Raw genomic sequence first — 21,947 nt, 5'->3', positions numbered from 1 at the left:
CGATGTGTCGCAGCCAGTTAGTGCAGCACTGGGCGGCTCGGTGCCACCTTCGGGCTGCGCCTTTGCGGCGCCACTGTCCCCTTTTGCTCCCCACCCCACGCCGGCGCCACATCGCCGTTCCGAGTTGCTCCCTCCTGGAAAAGGCCCTTTCCCGCCGCCGGCTGATCCCGCCGGGGCGAGGCGGGCCCCGTGCCCGGGCGCGGGCCTGCGCCGGGCGCGCTCCCGCCGGCGCCACGGGGACGCGCGCGGGGCCCGCGCTCCCAGCGGCCGCGCGGGGGCAGCACCGGCGCAGCCCCGCCCCCCGGCGCGTTCGCGCGCGGCCGCCCCGCTCGGCCAATGGGAGCCGCCGCTCGGCCGGGGGGGCGGGGCCTCCGCCGCGCCCCGCCCCTCGCGGCCGGAAGGATCCGCTCCCGGAAGTTCCGGCGCTGCCGCCGCTCTGCGGGATAAACAGTAATGGCGGAGGCGGTGGCGGCGCTGGAGACAACGGCGGGCGCGGCGGCCGCGGCCCTGGGGTCACCCACGGCGGCTGCGGGAGCGGCGGCCGTCGCCTTCGACTTCGCGGCCGTGCCGCCGCCCTCCGCGGGGCCGGCGGGAGGCGGCTGGACCAAGCAGGTCACCTGCAGGTACGCGCCGGCCGCGGCGGGTGGGGGGGGGGGATGGGGAAGGGAAGCGGGCGGGCGCGGCCGCCCTTCTCTACCCTTCTTTTCCTTTCCCTTCCCTTCTTCCCGCACTGCCCCCCCCCCCCGCCCTGCCCCGGGGCCTTTCCCCCCCCGCCGCCGCCCCCCCGCCCCTCCCCCCATGGTCACGTACGCGCCGCGCGCACCCGCCCGCGGCGCGCACCGGCCCCGCCTCGCGCGCGTCCCCGGGGGCGGCGAACGGACCCGGCCCCGGGCGGGAGCGGCCCCGGGCGGGGCTACCGGCGGAGGTGGCGCGGCCGCGGCGCCGCCATCCGGGCCCGCCGGTGGGGGCGGTGCGGCCCGCGGGCTTTCTGCAGCCGCGGCCTCGTGCGAGGGTGTTCCCGCGGCCTAGCGCCTGCGGCTGCCGCGCCGGGGCGCCGGGAGCGTTCCCGTCGCCTCGCAGGGAGCCCTGGGCCGCTCTGCATTGTGCGCGAACGGGCCCGGGGTGGTCGGCGCGAAGGACGCCGTGTAAAAGGAAGTCCTGCAGCCGCGTTCCGCAGAGCGCGACAAAGCAGGAAATGCAGCGTAGTTTAAATGCTTGTGCGTTTCAATCGAGATTTAAAATTGGGAATTCATTCGTGATTGATATAGGGAAAACCACTCATTAAACCGGAGAACAGGAATAAGTCAGGACATGTTGCAAAATGTTCGAAGTGGCTCTGCCTGTGTCACATCGAGATTCTGTGTGCTGCGTCATTTCCTATCTGTGTTTTGCCTTAAACTATATTTCTGATAAATCTTCTCTCTGGGGTTATGCAAGCCGAACTGCGTGTTTTAAAGCTTGCCAGATGGACTATTTTTAAACCTACACTGCTGGTCGGTTGGCAAGCAGAAAGGAATTTAAAACAGTTTTGTGAACGTAGACATATATTAGTTAATATAAAAGCAAGGGATAATCCAAGATTAACACCGAGGAGCGTCTCCTGATTTTTTAAAATGTACTTATTTAAATAAATTTTAAAAAAATTAAATTGCATTTAACATGTTTCTGGGCAAATGAATTCCAAGTCACTTGGAAGCAAAAAGGAGTATCCCTTGATTAGGAAGGAAGAGGCTCCCGATCTTTATTGAGTGTTTTTTGTATCTCTTCTGCTTGTTTTTTCCCCCCATTTGTTCCAGTGGCAAATTGCAGCAGCAGCATGAGGAACCGCTGCTCGGCTTTCGCAGGGAGCTCGCTCGCTGTCTGTTTCACGTGCCCTGCAGTGTTGAAAGCGTCCCTGTTCGCTATTGCCCCACATTTATTTTGGCTAATGCCCAGCTAAGTGCATCCCTTTGGGAAGCACCGTTTGGCAGCGCTCTCGGGCTGCTGCTGCAGGCAGAGAGGTTCGCCTGCGAATCCCCGGGTTAATGTTTGATACCGGTGATGAGGAAATGACCGGGAACCGTGCTTAGCTCAGCTTTAAGTGAGGCGCAAGGTCAGTGCTCGCTCTATTTAACTTTGCCTCGTAATTTCTAGAGATCGAAAGGCTCAATTAGGCAAATTGGATTCGTGAGACAGAATGGGTATAGATGCAGGATCGATTTACTGAAGACAGTGACTGCCATAGTACAGATGCAGTCAAGTTCACCAGTGTCCTGCAGTGCAGAGAGTCTAGGGAATAAATTTATTTGCAAACACTCAGGCCGAGTGGGAAGCTAAAGCTACTCTTTTGTAATGGTTAATGTGCTTTAATGTGAGCTTAAACAATGGGATCTTGGCCTTGGATCTAATGAACGTCTCCATTCTTTGTTCTCTTAGGCTAATCCTGCTAGTTATCCCATTGCTTGCTTTATTAATTTTTATGGGAGCATTCAAGTTGGAGGGAGAAAAGCTTTACTCAGGCTTTAAAGTGAAATTAGCAATTTTGGCTTGCCCTTCTGGGAACCTGTGATAAAAGTTTTGGATTTCTAGGTTTGGTTTCTATAGGACATGTTCATATTTAAGAAGATATGTTTTTTACTGTTAAATTTTGTTTTACCTTTATAAATGAGCGGGAGGATTTAACAGTGAGATAAAGGAATTAAATTTCAAAACGAAGGTTTTTAGTGTAGGAGGTAGAGCAGTTTCTCTTTGAGTAATGCTGCACAATTCTTTTTGTTCGCAGGCTTTTTTAGTTGAATCATCATACGGGTGACAGTAAATGCTGCCTCAAAAACTTTTGGGAGACAGTCCCTTCAGTCTAAGGAGCTAGCATGTGATGGCTGGTGCAGAAATAACTGCTGTTTTATCGGAACTGGAAGGTTTAAAATTGGTGGCATAAGTTCTTGCTGCTCCTTTGAATGTCTGATATGATAAATAGGTTGGTTAATGAGTTTTAATACACCAGTGTGGTATCCTTGGGATGGACGATTAACATCTCAGAGTGAGAGACACAGTGACTAAGATGAAGGACTTTGATTTCTCCTACACATACAGTTTTGCTGCTGTTACCCTTCTCCTTTTTTTGCAGCTGAAGTTTAGAAGTCTTAGGGTGAAATATAGGAAATCATGTTCCCTAAGAGATGATGAAAAGAAGTTGGGTTTTTTTTTTTTACTTTTGTGGTTTAGCAGTTTCAAGGCTTGCATTTTGTAAAAATTTATACCGTTTTCATCTGGAATAAATAGCAGGGGAACAAAGCTAATTCCAAATTAGTTTAATGTTACGATCTTTTTCTTACTGATATATTTGAAATAAGAAAAAGAATGGTGGTCCTTACCAAGTTCCTCAGTCCTTCCAGTTCAGATGGCTACATGGTTATATGGAGCAGTGCTATAGCCAACCTTTTTTTTCCAAAGGCTTGATAATGTTTGTTCTGTGCTTGTGTTTTCCAGATGTCATGCGACATTAAAAGTCATCAAGTTGACGTAAACAAATAACATTTCATTTATTTGTTTGAGAACTGAATGTAAATAAAACCCATAATGACTAAGTGGTGTATTTTAAGAGCTGTCTGTGTGTTTGTACCTTAGCTGTTTTTCCTGAAAACCTGGGTCAGGTATTTTTCTTTCTTTTCATGTGAAGAATGTGCATCAGTAAAGTAATGCCACCTTAATTCAGTGCAGCACCAGGGATGAGGTGTAGGGCACAAACCTCTGCCTGCCTGGATTTCATGGCTGCTCTGGTCTGCATCTCCTGATAACTTCTGAAGGAGGTTATGGAGAAGGAACAAGGAGCTAAATGCTATTAAGATCAACTCTTTTCCCCCCTTTTTCTTCAGGTTATTGACTCCAGCAGAATTTCATTAGCCAATAATGTGGCTGAATGCCCACGAGCTGTGCTAGAGCAGTGTGCTTAGCCTCCTCTTTCCTGCTGCCGTCTTCCCAGGAATTCTCGGTCTCTGTATGGCACCTGAAGAAGCTAATGAGTGCAGATGGCTGTTATCCTGAGCTTCCCCATCTGCCAGTCATGGCAGTGTCATGGGTTTAGAAGGAGGTTTGCTGTTGGGTTGGGTATAACATTCCTACTTAGCTGAACCAGTAGTTTGATAAACAAATTAGCATTACCTGAAAGCAGAAACCTGAAATAAAGAAGAGAACCCATCTGAATAAGGAAACCCATTGCAAGCTTCCTAAGCTCTAGAAGGAAGCGGTGCCTATTGAGAAATAACCATGAAAATCAGGATATGCTATTTTGATCAAGGCATTCATAACTAGACATGTGTTGAACCTTTTTCAGTGATAAAATGCCAGTGCAGGCAATTATTAATTTTGTCTGGTTGTTCCATGTGTTGGTGTCACTCATGTCTTGTACAATCATGCAGTGAACTGAGCTGGGGAAATGATCTGGACTTAGACCCTGATGAGTCCTCTGGTCTGGTTCCCCAAGCAACTTAACCAAATTACACTCGTATATTTGAATTGGAAGGACAGAGAGCCCTGCCAGAATAAGTGCTTTTTTGGATGACAGCATCACAGAGGCTCAGTGAAAATGCAGTTACATACTTGTCTTGATCTAGTTTTATTTTTTCAGATGAAGTTACATGTGTTCTCTAACTACTTGACCAAATGCAAATTTCAGATGTCCTTCTACATGTTGCTGTAAAAGGCAGATAACTCATATTTCTCAGTTTTAAGGATGCTTGCTTCCTATAACCAGAATGAAGAGGGTGGTATCACTGTTGAGTAGAGTTAAATTGAATACTCTGCGTGTGTAAAGATGCTCTCCAAAATAAATTTCATTATCTTTTCCCAAAAATAATGCACTCTGTTTATTTTTTTACATGGCCAAAGTATGTTTTAGCCAAACACTGCAATTTGACATGTAAAGTGTTAAAATCTTTGTGACCTTAAAGTAAAAATCTTACCTCTCAGTGAGGAGGAGGGTTGTGGAGGAAGTTGGGGTGTAATCCTAAGACAAATACATTTTTTTTCCCCTCCCACTCCAGCCTTCTTGTTCAAATAATGTTAAGTTTGCTGTATAGGATCGATGGCCTTTAAAAGTGATGTGTGAATTAGAGCCTGGGAGTGTTTTATGTTTATTTTTTTCCTTTTATAGCCTACTATTTCAATATAATAAATTATGACAACTTTTAGAATTGCGCAGAATCTGTATTTGCAGAGGATTTTTTAACATAAACTGGGAAGGAAGGAAAGGGATTTGGAGCTTCATTTTCCCTATCAAGCAGTGGGAGAATCTCATTTTGGGGCTTAGGTACTTAACGTAAGTCGTGTTGACCAAATAGTTTCTATCAGATGTCCTCACTTCAGGCAGGTACCTTTCTGTCAGTCACTTACTTCAGCTGTAGTGGTGTCCCAACACTTTGTTGGCTCAAGGAGCAGAGTGGCTGTGCAGGGTGGTTGGGCAGTGATCTGATCCAGATTAAAAATAACCGTGGGGGCAGCAAAAGGAATGTCAGGTTCCATTGCAGCCATTTCCTGGTCTGTGTCAGCGGGTGGCTGCGAAGTTGCTGCCCCAGCACATGGGGAAGTGATGCTGTGTGGAAGTAAGCAAAGGGTGGAGACAGCATTTGTTGAAGAACAAACGTTAAACAAACTGCATTCTTTTCTTTTACCCTATTGGTGCAACTCCCACTTCTTGAAAGCAATTGAGCCAGAAATTCCAGTTATATTCTGGTTCCATTACTTCATGGGTGGTTGGGTTTGTTTTTTGTTTTGTTTTGGGGGTTTTTTTTGTGTGTGTTTGGGGAGGAGGGGGATTCAGTAGGGGTTTTTTCAGTTGGTTTTGGTTTGGTTTTTTTTCTTGCTTTTGAGGTGGGTCTTTGTAAGTGGGTTATGCTGTTGGGTGGGTGGGGGGGTTGTGGGTTGTGGGTGTGACTTTTGGGGGTTTTTGTGTGGTTTTTGTTCACAGTGGAGAGTGCTGGTTGTATAGCAGGGATGGGTCTTGTTCTGTTTCTGCAACACGCTGTTCCTGGTGTGTGCTGGCATAGCTGTTTGTGCTGCCACCTGACGCCGCAGAGCCTCATCTGGGTCTTACAGTGCTTATTTTTTATGTAGGATCGCATTTCTTACCTGGTTAATATGTGTCTACAGGGTACAGACAGGGGATTTGGAGAGTAAATTTGAGTGTGAATTGCAGCCTGATGGCAAGTGTCAGCTTGTGGTCTGTAAAGCTAGTTTAGATTTTTTTTTATTCTTAGTATGTTGAATACACTGTTAGTATTGCACATGGAGGGTTATCAGCTCTTTAAACACTCAGCCTCAGGTTTTAATATTTCCTTAAAACTGGATTGCAGGGGTAGCTCTGCTCATGTCACTTGGTGTGTTGTTCACTGGCTTTGTCTGACTTCTTAAAAGTACAGTAGACTAAGTAGCTCTGTAGGAGTGCGTGCAGTTCAACATCTTAGCACCTTTCCTGGCCAGGAATATCAACTTGAATGTACTGCTTTGTGAAGAGTTGTCCTAATCTTAGTTGTGGCTGCTGAAAGATGATCCCTGTGTCTCTTGTGCTGGCTGTGAGGCTGCACTCAGCTGCTTGGAGGGCCTGGTTCTGCTGACTGCGCAAAGTGCTGGAAGTGTGCAACAGGGGGAGGGCAGGACTGCCCCATTCAGCAGCAGCGTGGGCTTAGATGGGTATAGTCTGCTTCTCAGCCTTCCCTCAAGTGGTGTTTTGTATGAGACCTAAATCCTCACAAGCATTCTTGTTTACTAGGTCTTCACATTTCCAGTGAGTTCAGAGTTTGCAACTTGGTACCTGGGGGCAGTGTGGCTTCTTTCTAAACTGGTGTTGGTAAACATTTATGGATTCAGTTTTTACACAGGATTTTTTTTCCCCTTTTTTCTTGGCTAATACTTTTATGTGGATTGGGAAAGGTGTACCTGAACTTTTACTTTCAGTTGTGGTTTTGATGTGAATGTACTGAATCTGAACAATTATGGTGCATTAAATTCCAAGAAGCTTGTTCTTCTAGGTTAAAAATTTAAAAAAAATTGAAAACCACTCTTCAGTTTTCTTGAATAACTGAATTGAAGATGCTAAATTAAACATGTGCTATTTGACATACTAAAATTGATCAAACTGTCCTCAAAAGCTTTGGAACTGTCCACGTTTTTCAAGACAAGCAGGACAGTATTGAAGCAGGGTGCTTTGATTATTGATTTGGCTCCTATTGCAGAACTAATGTGTGTGTTTTGTCAGATGTAATTATCCATCGTAAACATGTTTTGCATTCTTGGAGAGGAAATCACATTTGATTGAATTATTTATGAATCCAGAATAGATTTAAAACCTTGGGCAATTTAGGGTGTGTCTGGGTTTGATTCTTGTATTCACTGGAGAGTTTCTGTAAGGTTTTTTCTTGTGTCAGAACTTAGGGTCTACAAGTAAAACTTAGTGCCCATCTACTTGGTCCAAGACTCTTTCCTCTTCGTGTCATAGCCCAGGATAACTTTGCTTTACAAGTTTGGTTTTTTTCCGCCAGGCTTTTGTAAGAGCAAGTCCCTAAATGTGCAGCACAGTTCATTGGAGTAGCTGAGGCTTCATCTTTCCTCAGATGTTCTTATTTTTATGGTTATACTGGGGCAGGGTCCCATGAGTCTTTAGTGCTGTCCTTAATGCAGCATACCTTGATTTATAGAACAACAGGATCATCCAAATACTTTGTTTACAATTTCAGTGCTTCTCATTAAGCCACCGTTTTCTTCTCTTACAGGTACTTCATGCATGGAGTCTGCAAGGAAGGAGACAACTGCCGCTACTCCCATGACCTCTCCACCAGTCAGTCTGCCATGGTGTGCAGGTATTACCAGCGAGGATGCTGTGCTTATGGAGATCATTGCAGGTAAAGAAATGCCCCAGGCCATCCTGCAGGAGTCTTTTCACTGTATTTCTGAGTAAAGAGCTCAGGGAAAAACAGTAAATCTTAGTGTTTTCCTCTTTTGTTGACACTTCAGAAATTTATAAGAATAGCTTTTCACAGACTGTCTTCTCTTGGTAAATACCAGTGTTTGCTATGCAAATAAATGGTTAATAAATAGGTTAATAAATACACTGGTTTTCATAAAAGTGATAGTTGTCAGGGCATGGAGTTTTATTTTTCATTAATAACATGCGTTGATTAACTGAAATCTGAGACTGCATTCAGACTAGCTGAATAGATGAAACTGAGTTACACTATTTAAGTGATCATAATAGCCTGAACAGGTAAGAATTTATTTATTTTCCTGGTGTTGTCTCTTGAGGAATTGGTACTCTGACACTGGAACTACCATTTTGGAAAAATAACTGGAGTTTGTCATGTAAGTTCTAAAATGTTGCCCATACAAAATAGCTTTACTTTATGAAAACATATCATGAATTAATTTATACCCCTGAAATTATAATTTAAAAATTGTGAAGAAAGAAAACACATACTTTCCTGGTGGAGCAAAGCTTTACAAGGGCTTGGGAATGTTTGTATCATCATACATTCATTTTATTAAAACTTTTCAGAAGTTTTAACATTCTGTCTTACTGCAGCTCTAATTTATGATTAAACATTTGCATCATGATTTTATATGGTAATTCATAGTTGGCTTTGCTTTCATTTTAATGAAGGATTGCTATGTGTAAGAAAGATAACAAAGAAAACCTCTCTGTAGTCTTGTATTTGCTAGTGTTGTTTTTTTGGTCATGTAGTTCAGTGGTCTTCAAACTTCAGATCGTGCACCCCATCAGCTCAAGGTTTTTGGGCTCCCACCAACATGCATATTTATTTATAGTTTACATGTATATATATATCTACATCTACTACTGTACTAATGTTATATACATTATAAAACATTATTAAAAAATCAGAATTTTAAAAAGGGTGTATTAAAGGTGAAATGAAAAATATTTAAGAAATATTTTATGAATAGTTCAAAACTATCTTTACTGTCACTAAAAGCCTTCTTAATAATATTTTTTTTACTGACAGTAATGTTGATTCAGTGGCCTTCCTTATTTTTTTTAAAATCCCAGTGTAACATTTTGTTAAACAGTTCTTTGAAGGTCTCATTCTAAGTTCAGTTTATTTCAGTCCTTGGTTTTAATGATGGTAGTAGCTGAAAAAGATCTTTCACAAAGCTGTGCAGATCCAAAAGGAAGTGTATTGTTGGCTGCATGTACTAATGTGTGATAAATTTAGCTAGTAAGTTTCCACCTTCCCTGATGTCAATCAGCTGCTAGGGCAGATTAGCTGGAAGGTGTTGCATTTTTATATTTTTAGCAAATGGGTTGAAAATACACTGGAATTCTGAATTTGAAAGATTTTTAAACATGTTAGAGAAATCACTTTCAAAGTTTTTAAAGTGTACAAGATATGAAAGGTTTTTTGTAGTTGACACATTTGGGTAGTTTTTGGCAATAAAATCACATAATGGTGGAAATACTTAATTTTCAAAATCTTGTCTCCATACCACAAATTTCCTTCAAAAAGCAGTTTTCTGTTCATAGAACGACTTTATCTTGGAGGGACAGTTTGAATGTGGTTGAGTTTGGTTCATTTGGATTTGTTGGGGTTTTTTTTAATATCTGCTTAGCAGCATACTGCTGGCAGTGACCTTTCATCACAGAAAAGGGCAGCAAATTTGGACCACTTGTCTTTGTGAAATAAATGTGCATAACTCATTTGTGATGCTTTTTAAGTGCTTTACCATGAGATAATCAGCAAACCTTTGTGTGGTACAGAAGATTTTCCTGGTGACTCTCCATCTTATAACTGGGGTAAACATTTGACTGATTAAAAGTCTATATTGATGACATTCTCTTGGGTGCTTCTGGATCCATCTTTGCTACAATATCTTGCCTATGAGTGATGCAGTGATGATTTTCTGGTGGTGTGCTATCCTTGTAACCTACCCTGGAATCTCTTTTTGTGATCAGAGCAGCTGCTCCTTCAGTGATTTTCCTAGCACAGTTTTTCCATAAAGCATTGTTTTTATTCAAGTAGTTGTCTCCTGTTGAGAATATATCTCCTCCAGTGAATCTTTTTGTCTTTATTAAAGAAGCAGTTTGTTGAGAATGTTTCTCTTCTGGTGCATATTTTCCTTGGTGTCTCACAAAAAGTAGTTCAGCATTGAAACAGAATCTAGCAAGTATCATAAGCTGAGACATTTGAAAAACATCTGTACTTTTCCTTCTGCCATACAGCAATCTTCCTACACTGCAAAATTTGTTCTACTACTTGTTTTTTCAAATCTCTAGCAATGTTTTCTGTGTTTCCCAACAGTATTTGCTGACAAAGGAATGTTTTACTTTGTCACCATATTGTTTTCCATGAGTTATTCAGTCATTTTTACCACAGCAGGAAGAAAAAGTTGACCAGTGGCATATGGTTTTTTGTCTTTCATTGTTATGTAACAAGCCTCAAAAGGGGCTTCTAAACTCTTACTGTGAAGTTCTGCAAAGTACTGGATTGAGTGTTACATGACTTGAAACATCTTGGAAAAAATTGTGGAGGTTTGTCTTTGTGTTCTGGATGTTTTGATTTTCAATGTCTTGCTAGTGGAGATGGCTTCCTACTTTCAGTAGCTAATATCTCAAGGTACAGTATACACTGAGGGCATGGTTCTTCATTAATAGTAGTGGATGTAAATCCATATTTCAGACTGCCTTCTTGGTAATCTCGATTTATTCTGTGGTTCCCCTCCCCCTGAGTTCAAGATCTGATTAGGTTGGCATTGTTTTACTTTGGAGTGTGACTGATGAGGAGCTTGTAGTAGGCGTAGAAATGTTAGCTCTGACATTTTCTTGTTGGCTTTTGCTCACATTATCAGTGTTGTCACCAGCCCACAGTTGCAGGCATCTTTTCAAGCCACTTGTTCACTTTGTCAGGGTTAGTTTAGGTACAACAAGATCAGATAATCTGTTGATTCATTAAGTGGGTACAAGCAAACTGCAATATGTCACAATATGCTGAAAGTGAGCAGACAAGGGGGGTGCCACTGTCAACCCACTGGGTGATGGAACACCTGATCCTTCAGGGCACCTCACACGTACCACACATGGGCACTCTGGCATATGGACTGTGAGGACACTGCCATCAACATGGATCATAATAATAATAATAATAATTTATTGTATTTTTTAAGGGGAAGAAACCCACTAAGTTGTAGTATTTTCTTCCTGCACCCCAGTGGGTTGCCTTGGGCACCTCGTATGGTGGACACACATCTGAGGCCACAGATGTACAGATCTGAAGGCTTGAATTTTAAATTCGTGCTTCATAGGATTAGGATTTCCAAGCTGACATTTGGTTGGGAGCACCTCTTTAATATGCAAGAGCTGGGACACTTCATTGTTTCTAATCTGACACAAGCTAAATGAATCACAGTCACATCAAACTTCTGTATGATCTCAAAAAATTACCTCCCGTTGTCCTTGAAATTAGTCAGCAAATATCTAAGTCTGCAACAGCATATTTGTAATTTATTTTTCCCATGTAGTCCCCTAGTTGCTGGAAGACAGATTTTTGAGGGAAATGGTGCCTTCCTGCTTACTGTGGGTGGTAGGGCTCAAAGTGTTCTGATTATCATATTCCACAATGAGCTGAAAGAGGCATTAGAAATAAGTGCTCAAATTCAGTGTGAGATCTGCATGAGGCAAGATGCTTAGACACAGGAAAAGTCATTTATATTGGTGGGGATCTCTGAATCTGTGCCAGCAGAGGCCAGGTTGCCCAAGGCATTGTCCAGTCAAGTTCTGAATATCTGCAAGCATGAAGACTATGCACCCATTCTAGTGTTTAACTACTCTTACAGCAATTTTTTTTCCTGATATCCATACCTGTAACTTCCCATTTTGGACTGATGTCTACTGACTGTCAGCCTATCACTGCCCCTCTTCGAAGACTCTGGCTGATCTTTCCTGTGGCTTCCCATAAGATAGTTGGAGACAGCAGTGTCTGTCCTTAGTCTTCTCTTTATAAAGCTGAACAAATTCATTTTTCTCATTCAGTAATACTGTACATGTGCAATAGGTACCTGACTGCTTTGGGACATATTTGAAGCTTGTTCTGTGTAAGTTAAGTAAGAATTGTGTACACTGCTCTTTTTTTCTTCAAAATTTCAGAGTACCTTGTGTTTCTTTGAGCAGTGCTGACATATTGCACAAGTGGAAGCATATCTCTATAAGGGGTCATCAGTGTCTTTCTCTTCCAAGCCATTCTGGATCCTCCTTCCACACAGCATGTTTACATCTTCCTTAGTTTATTTGCAGTACATGGGACTGCTGTCTGGAGGTATTTTTTTGTGGAAAGTTGACACGATGTGTTTTAACTTTTCAGGTATGAACATACCAAGCCTCTAATACAAGAAGAAGTGGCTGATGTGAATCCAGAGGTGGAAATCTATCCATCAGTGTCCTCAGACTTTGCATCGCTCCCTGAAACAGTTGAAGAATTTATTGCTGAGGTAGAAGATGAAAATACAGATCTGGCAGCAGCAGGAGTAGGGGCTGAAGACTGGGTGAATGCAGTGGAGTTTGTCCCTGGGCAGCCATACTGTGGACGTGGTAAGCTGATCATGGGAAAACAGTGAATTCCCATCACGGCTCAACAGTTTCTGTGTAGTGCATTTATTTTCAGGCTTTTGAGTACAGCTGTTCATATTTATTGATCAGTTCAAGTGAGCTTAGGTTTTCCAACATGAGTAGTCAGGCTGACTGTTCCATTCTGAAACCAGATAGATGTATTTCATGACACTCTCTGCATGACTGGCTTTCTCTTGCTGTGTTTCAGAATGACTTGAGAACCTCCTTAGAGGTTTAGTTTGCCTGTGGGATGGGAGACGAAATTACTGGTCATGCAATTAATATTGCTGCTCTGGAGAGATAATCTGCTGCCTTTGTGTTTTGGGGTTGGGTGATTTGGTTTGGGGTGGTTTTGCAGTCTTGTAAAGGTTTTTCAGTGGAGATACAGGTTCCTGTAGAAGGAATTGAAGCCTAATGCTTACTTTTATGAATCCTATGGCCAGAGGCTGAAAATGATTTATTCTAGTTACCTTTCTGGAACTCAGCTTTCTAATACTGTGACATAACGAGCTATTTCTAATAGCTCATTATGAGAATGAGACTGAAGAAGCTCATTGAATGGGGCCAGACTGTTTGAGTAGCATACTTGCCATCTGTTTTTCCTGCCGAAGGATAAGAGAGTCTTAAAATTTAAGTGAAAAGTAGGCTGAAGGTGTTCACTTTACCATAATTTCTAATATTTGTCTCTCTAAGGCCATGAGTACTTACATAATTGTTTGAATTGAAAATGGACACCTTGCATCCAGAAGAGTTTGAAGCAGTCAGAGTGCTCAGATTATACTACTTTTTCTCCACAGCACTGCTCAGATTCTCAGGTTTGAAAAAAGAATGACCTCAGTGTTACAGGGTGCTGCTTGGAGCCTCCTGCCTTCCAATTTGAGGAGGGTGAAGAGAAATGGTCTAGTGTTGTTGAGAAGTTTGATGATGGAATTATATAATAGATCTGTGACTGGAGTATATCCCAAAGGAATGAAAACTTGACCACTACCTGTTAATGTGCCACCTTACTGTCATAAAAGATACAGCTGCTGTGCTTGTTGAGACAAAGGATTTTTGAAAATATTTTAATCAGAATCTATTAGTTTAGATTGGAAGGAACCTCTGGACTTGATCGAGTTAATTTCCTGCTTAAAGGTTGCCAGGGCCTTTGTTCAGCTGAATCTCTATCCTCAGAGATGTTCAAAGGGCCATAACCTCTGGGTATCCTTTGCAGTGTTTGACTTCTTTCACAAAGAAAGCCTGTTTCCTAGTATGTAATTGGATTTTTCCCTGCCTCAGCTTGCCTTCTGTCTCTTGTCATGTGCACATCTGAGAAGAGTCAGTCTCTTTTCTTGGGCTTCAGCCACATTAATGACTGGCTGGCCCTCCACTGGAATCAATTCATTGCTGGTTTGAACAGCCAGGGATCTTTTAAATACACACAGTCCTTACAGAAGAGCTGGTGCTTCTTCCTGAAGTCTAGGTAATTCATTATACTGTTAACTTAGTTACTAAAGCAGTTCCTTTTTCTAGGGGTTAGGCTTATTTTTCATGCAAACTTGTGCCAGATTAGGTTAAATAATGTACTCTTGTGTGAAACTTGTTGCAAATCTCTGTTTTACAGCCTTTGAAACTTGATGTATTTTAATGTACAAGCATACTGATCTGTTTCTGTTCTGAACAGTGCTACATGAAGCTAATTCCCATGGTGACTTTAAAAAACACTTTACTTTTCGTAAGCAGCTGTCTTTGTTAAGCTACAGAAATAAAAATGTGTGCAGTGTGTTCTAGTGTATGCCTTAAAGCAGATTATTCTTGTCACATCGCTGGAGAAATGCACAGATACTTGGAAACTTCAAAATGAAACTTATTTCTCAAGGTTACCTAGAAGCCTGTGTGTTTAAAATTGTCTTACAAACGATAAAGATTCGAGGTTGCCAATTTAACTGTACATAGCTTGGACTATAATGCTCACCTTTTACCATGATTCTCTGATTTGGGACTAAACCTGGTATCTTGAAGATGACTTCAGGACCTAGCATAGAAAATAGTGATGGTTCTTCAGGTATGAAGAAATGGAAATATGACACATTTCCATACTTTTTCTGCAGCTATTGCTGCTCAATGTTCTGCAGTAATTGAGGAAGAGTAGAAAGGCAGAAATACAAGAAACACTCAACTGGGTGTCTGCTTGCTGTTAATAAAAGATTAATGTGTTTGATGCTACAAAGTGTGTCCTAAAGTGCAAGCAGGTGGTGTGTGAATCAAAGGTAACAAACCAGTTTTTCCACGAGCATGAATTTAACCCTGTTGACTGGGAAATGGGCAGTGAGAAGGTGGGGATTGAGTCCACCTACTGGTGAGCAGAGATTTGGAAAACAGCAAACAGAATCCTAGAGAACAAATGCTACTCTGAGGGATGTTGGATTGCTAACTGCTGAGACAGGGAAGCTTTCTGACTTTTTCTAATTGTGCTTTCAAAGAGGAAGTGAAACAGTAACTGATACAGTGCAGTGCATACAGAGGATATACACACTGTTCTAGCTTCACACTAAAAGAGTTTCTTCTGAATATCTCATCTAAACCCACCCTCTTTCAGATTGAATTTTAGTTTGAAACCGTTACCCTTGTGGTATTACTACATGCCTTTGTAAAAAGTCTCTCTTCATCTTTCTTTTAGGCCCCCTTCAGGTCCTGGAAGGCTGCAGTAAGGTCACCCCGGAGCCTTCTCTTCTCCAGGCCGAACAGCCCCAACTCTCTGAGCCTTTCCTCATAGGGGAGGTGTTCGATCCCTCTAACCATCTTCATGGCCCTCAACTAGGTAAAAAAAAATCTGTGACAACATTAACTCGAGCAAACACTGGCAAATGCAACAGTTGAGGGAATAGAAACTGAATGGTAGTTGGGATTTTTGTTATGTCTTTTGGAAGTGGAGACCATGGATTTCAAATGGGAGGGCAAGTGGGATTTCAATAAGTAAGTATATATTTTCATGTTACGCTGAGCTACTCAGAAGAGTACGTAGAGCTTAGTATATGGTTTCTTGTTACTTTTCTTGGTGCTGGTTCACTAGAACTTGTTGGGAGGAAGAGGTAATGAACTTACTTTGGGAATCTCTGACTGAAAATGACTGAGCAGGTTGCCAGGTGCCCTGTTACTTAGTTACTCACTTGCTTTGAAAAGTATGTTTCTAACAAACAGATTGCTCCAAGATCAGCCTGAGTGACCCCTACAATTAGAGGTGGTTCAAGAAGCAGACTTGATCTTATCTTTGAGAGCTAATATTTTTCTGCACTAATCTTCGATACTTGCATGTTCCTCAAAACTTAAGTCACAGGGAGCTGCATTGCTTTTTCTTTGTCCTAAAACTAACAGACTGATACATGCCTACTGTTATGTCTTTGCTCCATGGGGATGAAAACTGGGCGAGTGTGCAGCCTCTGATGAATTTTGAGAAGGAGTCTGTCCTTCAGTTTAGCTGATCCAAGTATGCCTTTGGTAGTTTTTGCTTGTTTCTCCAAACCTAGTGCTTGAATGGCTTCTGAAAGTTGCGCCTTCTTATAGCATCTATGACTTGTTACTCTTGTAACAGCTTCTGGTTGTGTAAATGAACTCCAGCTGCTGTTCTGCCTGGTGTTTACTCTGAGTATAGTAATGCTTTGTGTTTATTACATCTTCAGTTTCACACTGGCTGCTTTTGTCTTGTAATTCAGTAATCATCCTACATATGTAACAATCTCAAAAGGCTGATTTGTGGTGAGGCAGGCAAGCATGTGTTTGAGGTACAGGGAGGAAGTGTTCAGCTGTCTAAAGGGCAAAAAGATACAGATTTCAGTTCAGATTAGAATTAGGTAAGGGAATTTACTTAGGATTTTGCAAAACTGTTGGCTAGCTTAGAATGCAGTGAAAATAGCCTGAATTTCAGTTTCTTAGGTTCATGTGTCTGGTTAATTGACCAGATAGATACCTGTTTAGGACAGGCATTTTGACAAATAAGTAGAATGGAGTTAGTTTGAGAGGCATGGACACCACTTTTCTGTCAATCCTGGAGATGCGTGGGAGTCCAGAAATGAAAGTTTGTTCAGTGTTCGGGCTAAACAAGAGTGTGCTCATTAGCCTGCACATAAACTGCTGATGTGGTGTTGCCATACTAGCATTTTGTTATGCTGGATACACCTTTATTACTTCAGCTGTGTAATTTCTGGGAAAAACCTGTTAACTTTAGCTGATGTGAAAATTTTAGCTGAAGTGAAATTGATTCAGTGAGAATCAATTGAAAGCAGTGAGAGATTTGTAGCCTTATTTAATGGTTGCTGAACCAGAGTCTGTCTAACTGTATTTAAGCTGCTGAGGACTAGTGCGATTTTTTCTAGTGTGGAGGTAGCCTGTAAATGGATCTTCCCTGAGCACTAAAACTTTGATAGCTTTAATCTTGTCTGGGTTGAAGGATGAAGAAACTGGTCTTGAAATTTCTTGAGTGGGGACAATAATTTGGTTCAGGTTGAGGGTATGTGAACTTGAAGTGAAATGAAGCTAAGTAGTTTCTATTATTCTGTTTGGGTAACCTGAGTGTTCTTACTCCCGGTGCTGAGGATCTGAACGTGCTGCCTACTGTTCTTAATTCTGTTCCTAGCTGCTCCTTTCTGTGCTGAAGCACCCTTGCAGGAAATGGTGATTGAAGAAGAATACGAGAAGCAGCAGGCAGATGTGGAGATGAAGAAGGAGCTGTGCCCCTACGCTGCATTAGGAGAATGTCGTTATGGAGAAAACTGCGTGTACATCCATGGGGATGTGTGTGATATGTGTGGCCTGCAGGTCCTGCATCCCATTGATGCTGCACAGCGATCTCAGCACATAAAGGTAAGCAAACAACTGTCTGGTATTTAACAGCTGTAAGTTATTGCTTCCTAGCTCCCCTCAATCACTTGTTACTAATTCCCTTTCATTTGAAGGTGTGTGCAGGTCAGGCAGTGAATGACACTCTTGGTTGTAAACTAGACTGTTTCCTGCCAGGGCCATACTCAAAAGCAGCTGGATTTCCTTATCTGTGTTGGGAGAGCAGTCTGCTTAAAGATACTGAAGCTTTGTTCTTTGCCTAGTAAAAGTGGATGGTCTTTTAGATTGCCTTTTCATGTTTAAAAGCAGTGTCTGAAGGAAGGAATTAGAACTCTGAATTGATTGTTCCCCATTACTTGAGCAAATTTTGAGGATAAAGATTTTTCTCAGCTTAATCACACTATTTCAATATGCAAAACAGCAAACTGAGTTTAAAAACCTGCTTAGACCTCACCAGGTGACCAGTTGTCTCTGTAGTTGTTTTCTTTGTGTTTCCTTTTCAGTCTTGCATTGAAGCTCACGAGAAGGACATGGAGCTTTCCTTTGCCGTCCAGCGTAGTAAAGACATGGTGTGCGGGATCTGCATGGAGGTGGTGTATGAGAAGGCAAATCCTAGTGAGCGCCGCTTTGGGATCCTCTCCAACTGCAGCCACACTTACTGTCTCAAGTGCATCCGCAAGTGGAGGAGTGCTAAACAGTTTGAGAGCAAGATTATAAAGTGAGGCACTTTCCCATTTCCATTGTGCTTTGTTACTGTGGAAGAACTTAGTAACTTGTGACAACTTGCAACAGACTTCCAGATGCAGACTGCACAGAGACTGCATTTAATGCATACTAACTTTTAGTTTAGGAATGAAATAATTGTTAGGGATGACATTTACACTCTGATTTGGTTAATAAGGGTTAAGTTTGCTAAATGCAGTGGTAGTAAATAACTGTTGTTTATTTAGTAGCATGTTGTCCAGTGGTTACTGTTTATGTCTTGGACACCCAGGCAGGAATCTGGAAACAGATTAACCAGTTCAGAATGTATTAAGAATGCTTAATTCATTTCTGCCTTAGAGCATTATTCAGTTGGCAAAACATTTCTCCATTTAAGCCTGTTCTAGAAAATACAGAGTTCCAATCAAATAAATATAGGAATAATACCAAAATAAATTTATTTAATTCTAAAGAAAAAGGAGTCTGTGTGAAGTGTTTTTTCAAGCTTTTCTGAGCCAAGCTGACCAGCTGTCATTGCCATTGAGTTCTTGAAGAACAGTTTAGGTTATCTTCATGTATAAGAGAGTCTAGAGTATATGAGTACAGTACCTCTTTAAGGATGGATATTTGCCATGACTTATTATATAGGAGAGAGAGCGCCCTGTAATGTGGAATTTTGCAGCACAGTCTGTTCATTTCCCAGGTCCTGCCCAGAATGCCGGATCACATCTAACTTTGTCATTCCAAGTGAGTACTGGGTGGAGGAGAAGGAAGAGAAGCAGAAACTCATTCAGAAATACAAGGAGGCAATGAGGTATGAGCAATGCAGCCTTTTATCAAACTGAGACTGCAGAGATAGACACACATGGAGAACAAGGGTGTTGATGTAAAGTCCCTTGTCACACCTCCTTTCCACCGCCGTGTGAAGTGCGTCTTTACCTATCTGCCCACAGATGCATGCACACAGTCCCAAAGGTATTCCTGTGTTCTTTCACCCCAGTCTGTCCCTTCTCTACACAAAACACTGGTGGTGTAGCCATAAGACAGTCCTAGCTCATGCACTGCACACCACTGGTGTCCCTCTGCATGCATCAGTCCACACGTAGTGTAATAAATAATTTCTGCATGTAGGTCTTTTACTCACAAAATACCACATGCTCCTGGTACCTGAGATCCTTGTGGGCTGCAGGTAAATGCAATTCTGAAATCTGATTGGGCTCTGCTGTCAGTAAGGCTTGCGATATTTTCCTTTCCAGCAACAAGCCGTGCAGGTATTTTGATGAAGGCCGTGGGAGCTGTCCATTTGGAGGGAACTGTTTTTACAAGCATGAATATCCTGATGGCCGCCAAGAGGAGCCACAAAGACCCAAAGTAGGAACCTCAAGTAGATACCGGGTCAGTGCTGCTGTTTAATTGCCCTTTCCATAGAGAGAGAGCAGAAGAGGGATGTACATTATGTCTTCTGCCTTGAGAAGAGGATAGGGAAATATTGACTCTTCTTTTTTCCACTTCTGATAGACCTCTGTAATGGTGAATTTGAAGGAAGCAGTGTTCTAAAGTTTGTGAATCCTGGAGGCCAAGATGGAAAGACTAAATTTTAAAAACTTTCCTACAACATACTTGAAGTAGAAATGTTGGGTAGCATTAATAAGGGTGTGTAAGGGTAAATTCTGCTGGAGGTCAGTATCTCCCTGAAAGAGAAATGTGATTTCTTGCATGTCAGAAAGTACTCCAGGGGCACTGTCAGCCTCTGGAAAGGCTCCTGCTTTGTACCAGTTGGTTACCTGGGGAAATCCTTGTGTTCCATTTGCAGGCCCAGCGGAGGAATCGGTTCTGGGAGTTCATCGAGGAGCGAGAGAATGGTGATCCCTTTGAAACCGACGAGGACGAGGTGGTGACCTTTGAGCTCGGTGAGATGTTGCTTATGCTGTTGGCAGCTGGAGGTGATGATGAGCTAACGGATTCTGAGGATGAGTGGGACTTATTTCATGATGAGCTGGAAGATTATTATGATTTGGATCTATAGCACCTGTCAGTGGAGTGTGGACTGTTGTCTTGGCTTCAGGCAGTAGCTATTACCTGTGGTGTTGTGGCAGTGCCTGTGTTTCTCCTAGGCAGGCCGATCAATTCCAGGTGCTGTTGTAATAACTTTTACCCAGGGTCTGTCTCTTCCCCTCCCCTCCTCTCCCACCCCAGGAGTGTTGTTTTTCCTCTGTTTAAACAAATAACATGAAATAAATCTTTAAAATGTTAGTTTTTGTAAAAATAAATTTAACTGTCAAACAGTTAGCTTAGGTTTGTTGCTTCATCTGTGTACCCAACAGAGTTCACCCAGTTCCAGGGTTAAAGTGTTTACAGGACTTCCACACTCATTTTGAAGAGCCCAGATACAAAAATGAGCAGTGGCCATGCAGTGGGGATGTAAATTGGCTGATGGCCTTTATTCTGTCTTTGTACCAATATTTCTGATTTCAGGCCAGATAAAAATATTCTTTCTGGAATCAGCTCCGTTCCAGCCCCCTCATGTACACGTCTTCATTTGTGACTTTTGGTCTCTGTTTACTTGCACATTACTATTACTACTGTGTAACCAGAACCAGGTGTGAACGTTCTGGATTTTTACTGTGTTTAGCATGAAAGGAAAATGTCTTTGTGAAAGGAGAACTCTCTATGTGTATATACAGATAAATGTAGAGTTGGACCTCAAGGATGGGGAGACTCTGTGTAAGTTAAAAATAACAAAACCATCTTTCATCCCCTCTTGGTGCATGAAGTCTAGCCTCCAGTTGGACATGAAACTGGTCTAGCGGTCTCAGCCCAGACTGGGAAACGATCCTGACTATCGCTTAACTTGATAGATGGCACTCCCTTAATACACCAGCTCTCTTTCATGTGTATGATTAGGGTTGTCCAGGAGCAGAAATCCGGTTAGCCAAGGTGGGGTCAGAGGAACACCAGAGAGGACCCTTTAGCTTTATCGCTCTGTAAGTTTTAGAACTTCATGTAAACACTTAAGCCGTGAGCTTTGCTAGAAACTCGCTGTGCCTCCCAGCTGCTTTGGGGTACCTGTGCCTCTCTGCAGCTGAGATGGGCAGGTTGCCTGGTAAAGCTGTTCAGTTTATGTGAGTTACTGCTTACAAAGGCAGTCGTGCAGTTTCTGGCTGTAATTTGCATTGAGAAATTACTTTGCCACCAAAGCCCCAGCACAGGAATTTTAACCTTGCATTACATTATTGCTGTTTTTTATTGACTTGTGGATGCCCCGTGATCTGTTCTCCTGCTGCTCTTGTCCCCTAGACTGCCTCTCCTTTCACTTTTAAATGGAATGAGAAATTGTTCTGAGGTCTATAATGTATTGTTTTGCAGCTGCCTTTTGTAAGAAGCACTTTTCCCAAATAAAAAAAGTTAAAAAAAATTAAACAAGAAGTCAATCTGTTCTTTTAAGTTTGAAGTGTCTGGTTTTTAACTTATTTTTGTGTGTATTTCTGTAAATACCAAGACATTTATGTCACTTATTCTTAACTCCTGCAGAGCCATGTTATGCTTAATACAGGATTCTAGCATTGTTAGAGCCTTTCCAGCAAAGAGCCTGTAACGCAAGGGACACATTCTGAACAGACAGCTGAGACAGCTGATACATTGAAGGAATATCTGGGGCCATTAGTAAGAACAGACATGTCTTGCTTTCTCAGAAGTAAGTTCTACACTATTTTGTTCATTCTGTTTGCACTGAACAAAGCCAGCTGCAGGATATACCCTTATCCATAGTTTTGTATCATAATGCTGTTTGGACAGCAAATCCAAGCACTGCTACAGGCCACTTCCTGAGGCTCCACGTGCTTGAAGT

At 42.4% G+C, this 21,947-nt stretch overlaps 1 protein-coding gene across 2 annotated transcripts; it reads left to right on the top strand.

Moving 5' to 3' along the window:
- The first annotated feature begins 431 nt into the window (after window positions 1-431).
- Window positions 432-21,526, top strand: MKRN1 (makorin ring finger protein 1). 2 transcript variants are annotated; one of them, XM_082281102.1, is made up of 9 exons: window positions 432-623; window positions 7,746-7,874; window positions 12,339-12,565; window positions 15,243-15,383; window positions 17,196-17,422; window positions 17,902-18,116; window positions 18,804-18,914; window positions 19,357-19,471; window positions 19,914-21,526. In XM_082281102.1, exons 1-9 carry the CDS (start codon window positions 454-456, stop codon window positions 20,124-20,126), a joined length of 1,548 nt encoding a protein of 515 aa, XP_082137228.1. In that variant the 5' UTR covers window positions 432-453; the 3' UTR covers window positions 20,127-21,526. The 2 variants fall into 2 exon arrangements, with proteins under 2 accessions (XP_082137228.1, XP_082137227.1); XM_082281101.1 differs by having other exon boundaries at window positions 19,357-19,495.
- Window positions 21,527-21,947: the final 421 nt, after the last annotated feature.

This window comes from Coloeus monedula (genome assembly GCF_965178545.1).
Source record: "Coloeus monedula genome assembly, chromosome: 4".
NCBI lineage: Eukaryota > Metazoa > Chordata > Aves > Passeriformes > Corvidae > Coloeus > Coloeus monedula.
The sequence above is the reverse complement of the archived record's forward strand: the minus strand, read 5'-3'. Positions and strand labels throughout refer to the sequence as shown.

Coding starts and splice junctions, on each gene's coding strand:
- MKRN1 (XM_082281101.1), top strand. CDS start 454: ATGGCGGAGGCGGTGGCGGCGCTGGAGACAACGGCGGGCGCGGCGGCC. Junction 12,566..15,242: donor GCAGCCATACTGTGGACGTG/GTAAGCTGATCA, acceptor TCTTTCTTTTAG/GCCCCCTTCAGGTCCTGGAA. Junction 18,915..19,356: donor AAATACAAGGAGGCAATGAG/GTATGAGCAATG, acceptor TTTCCTTTCCAG/CAACAAGCCGTGCAGGTATT.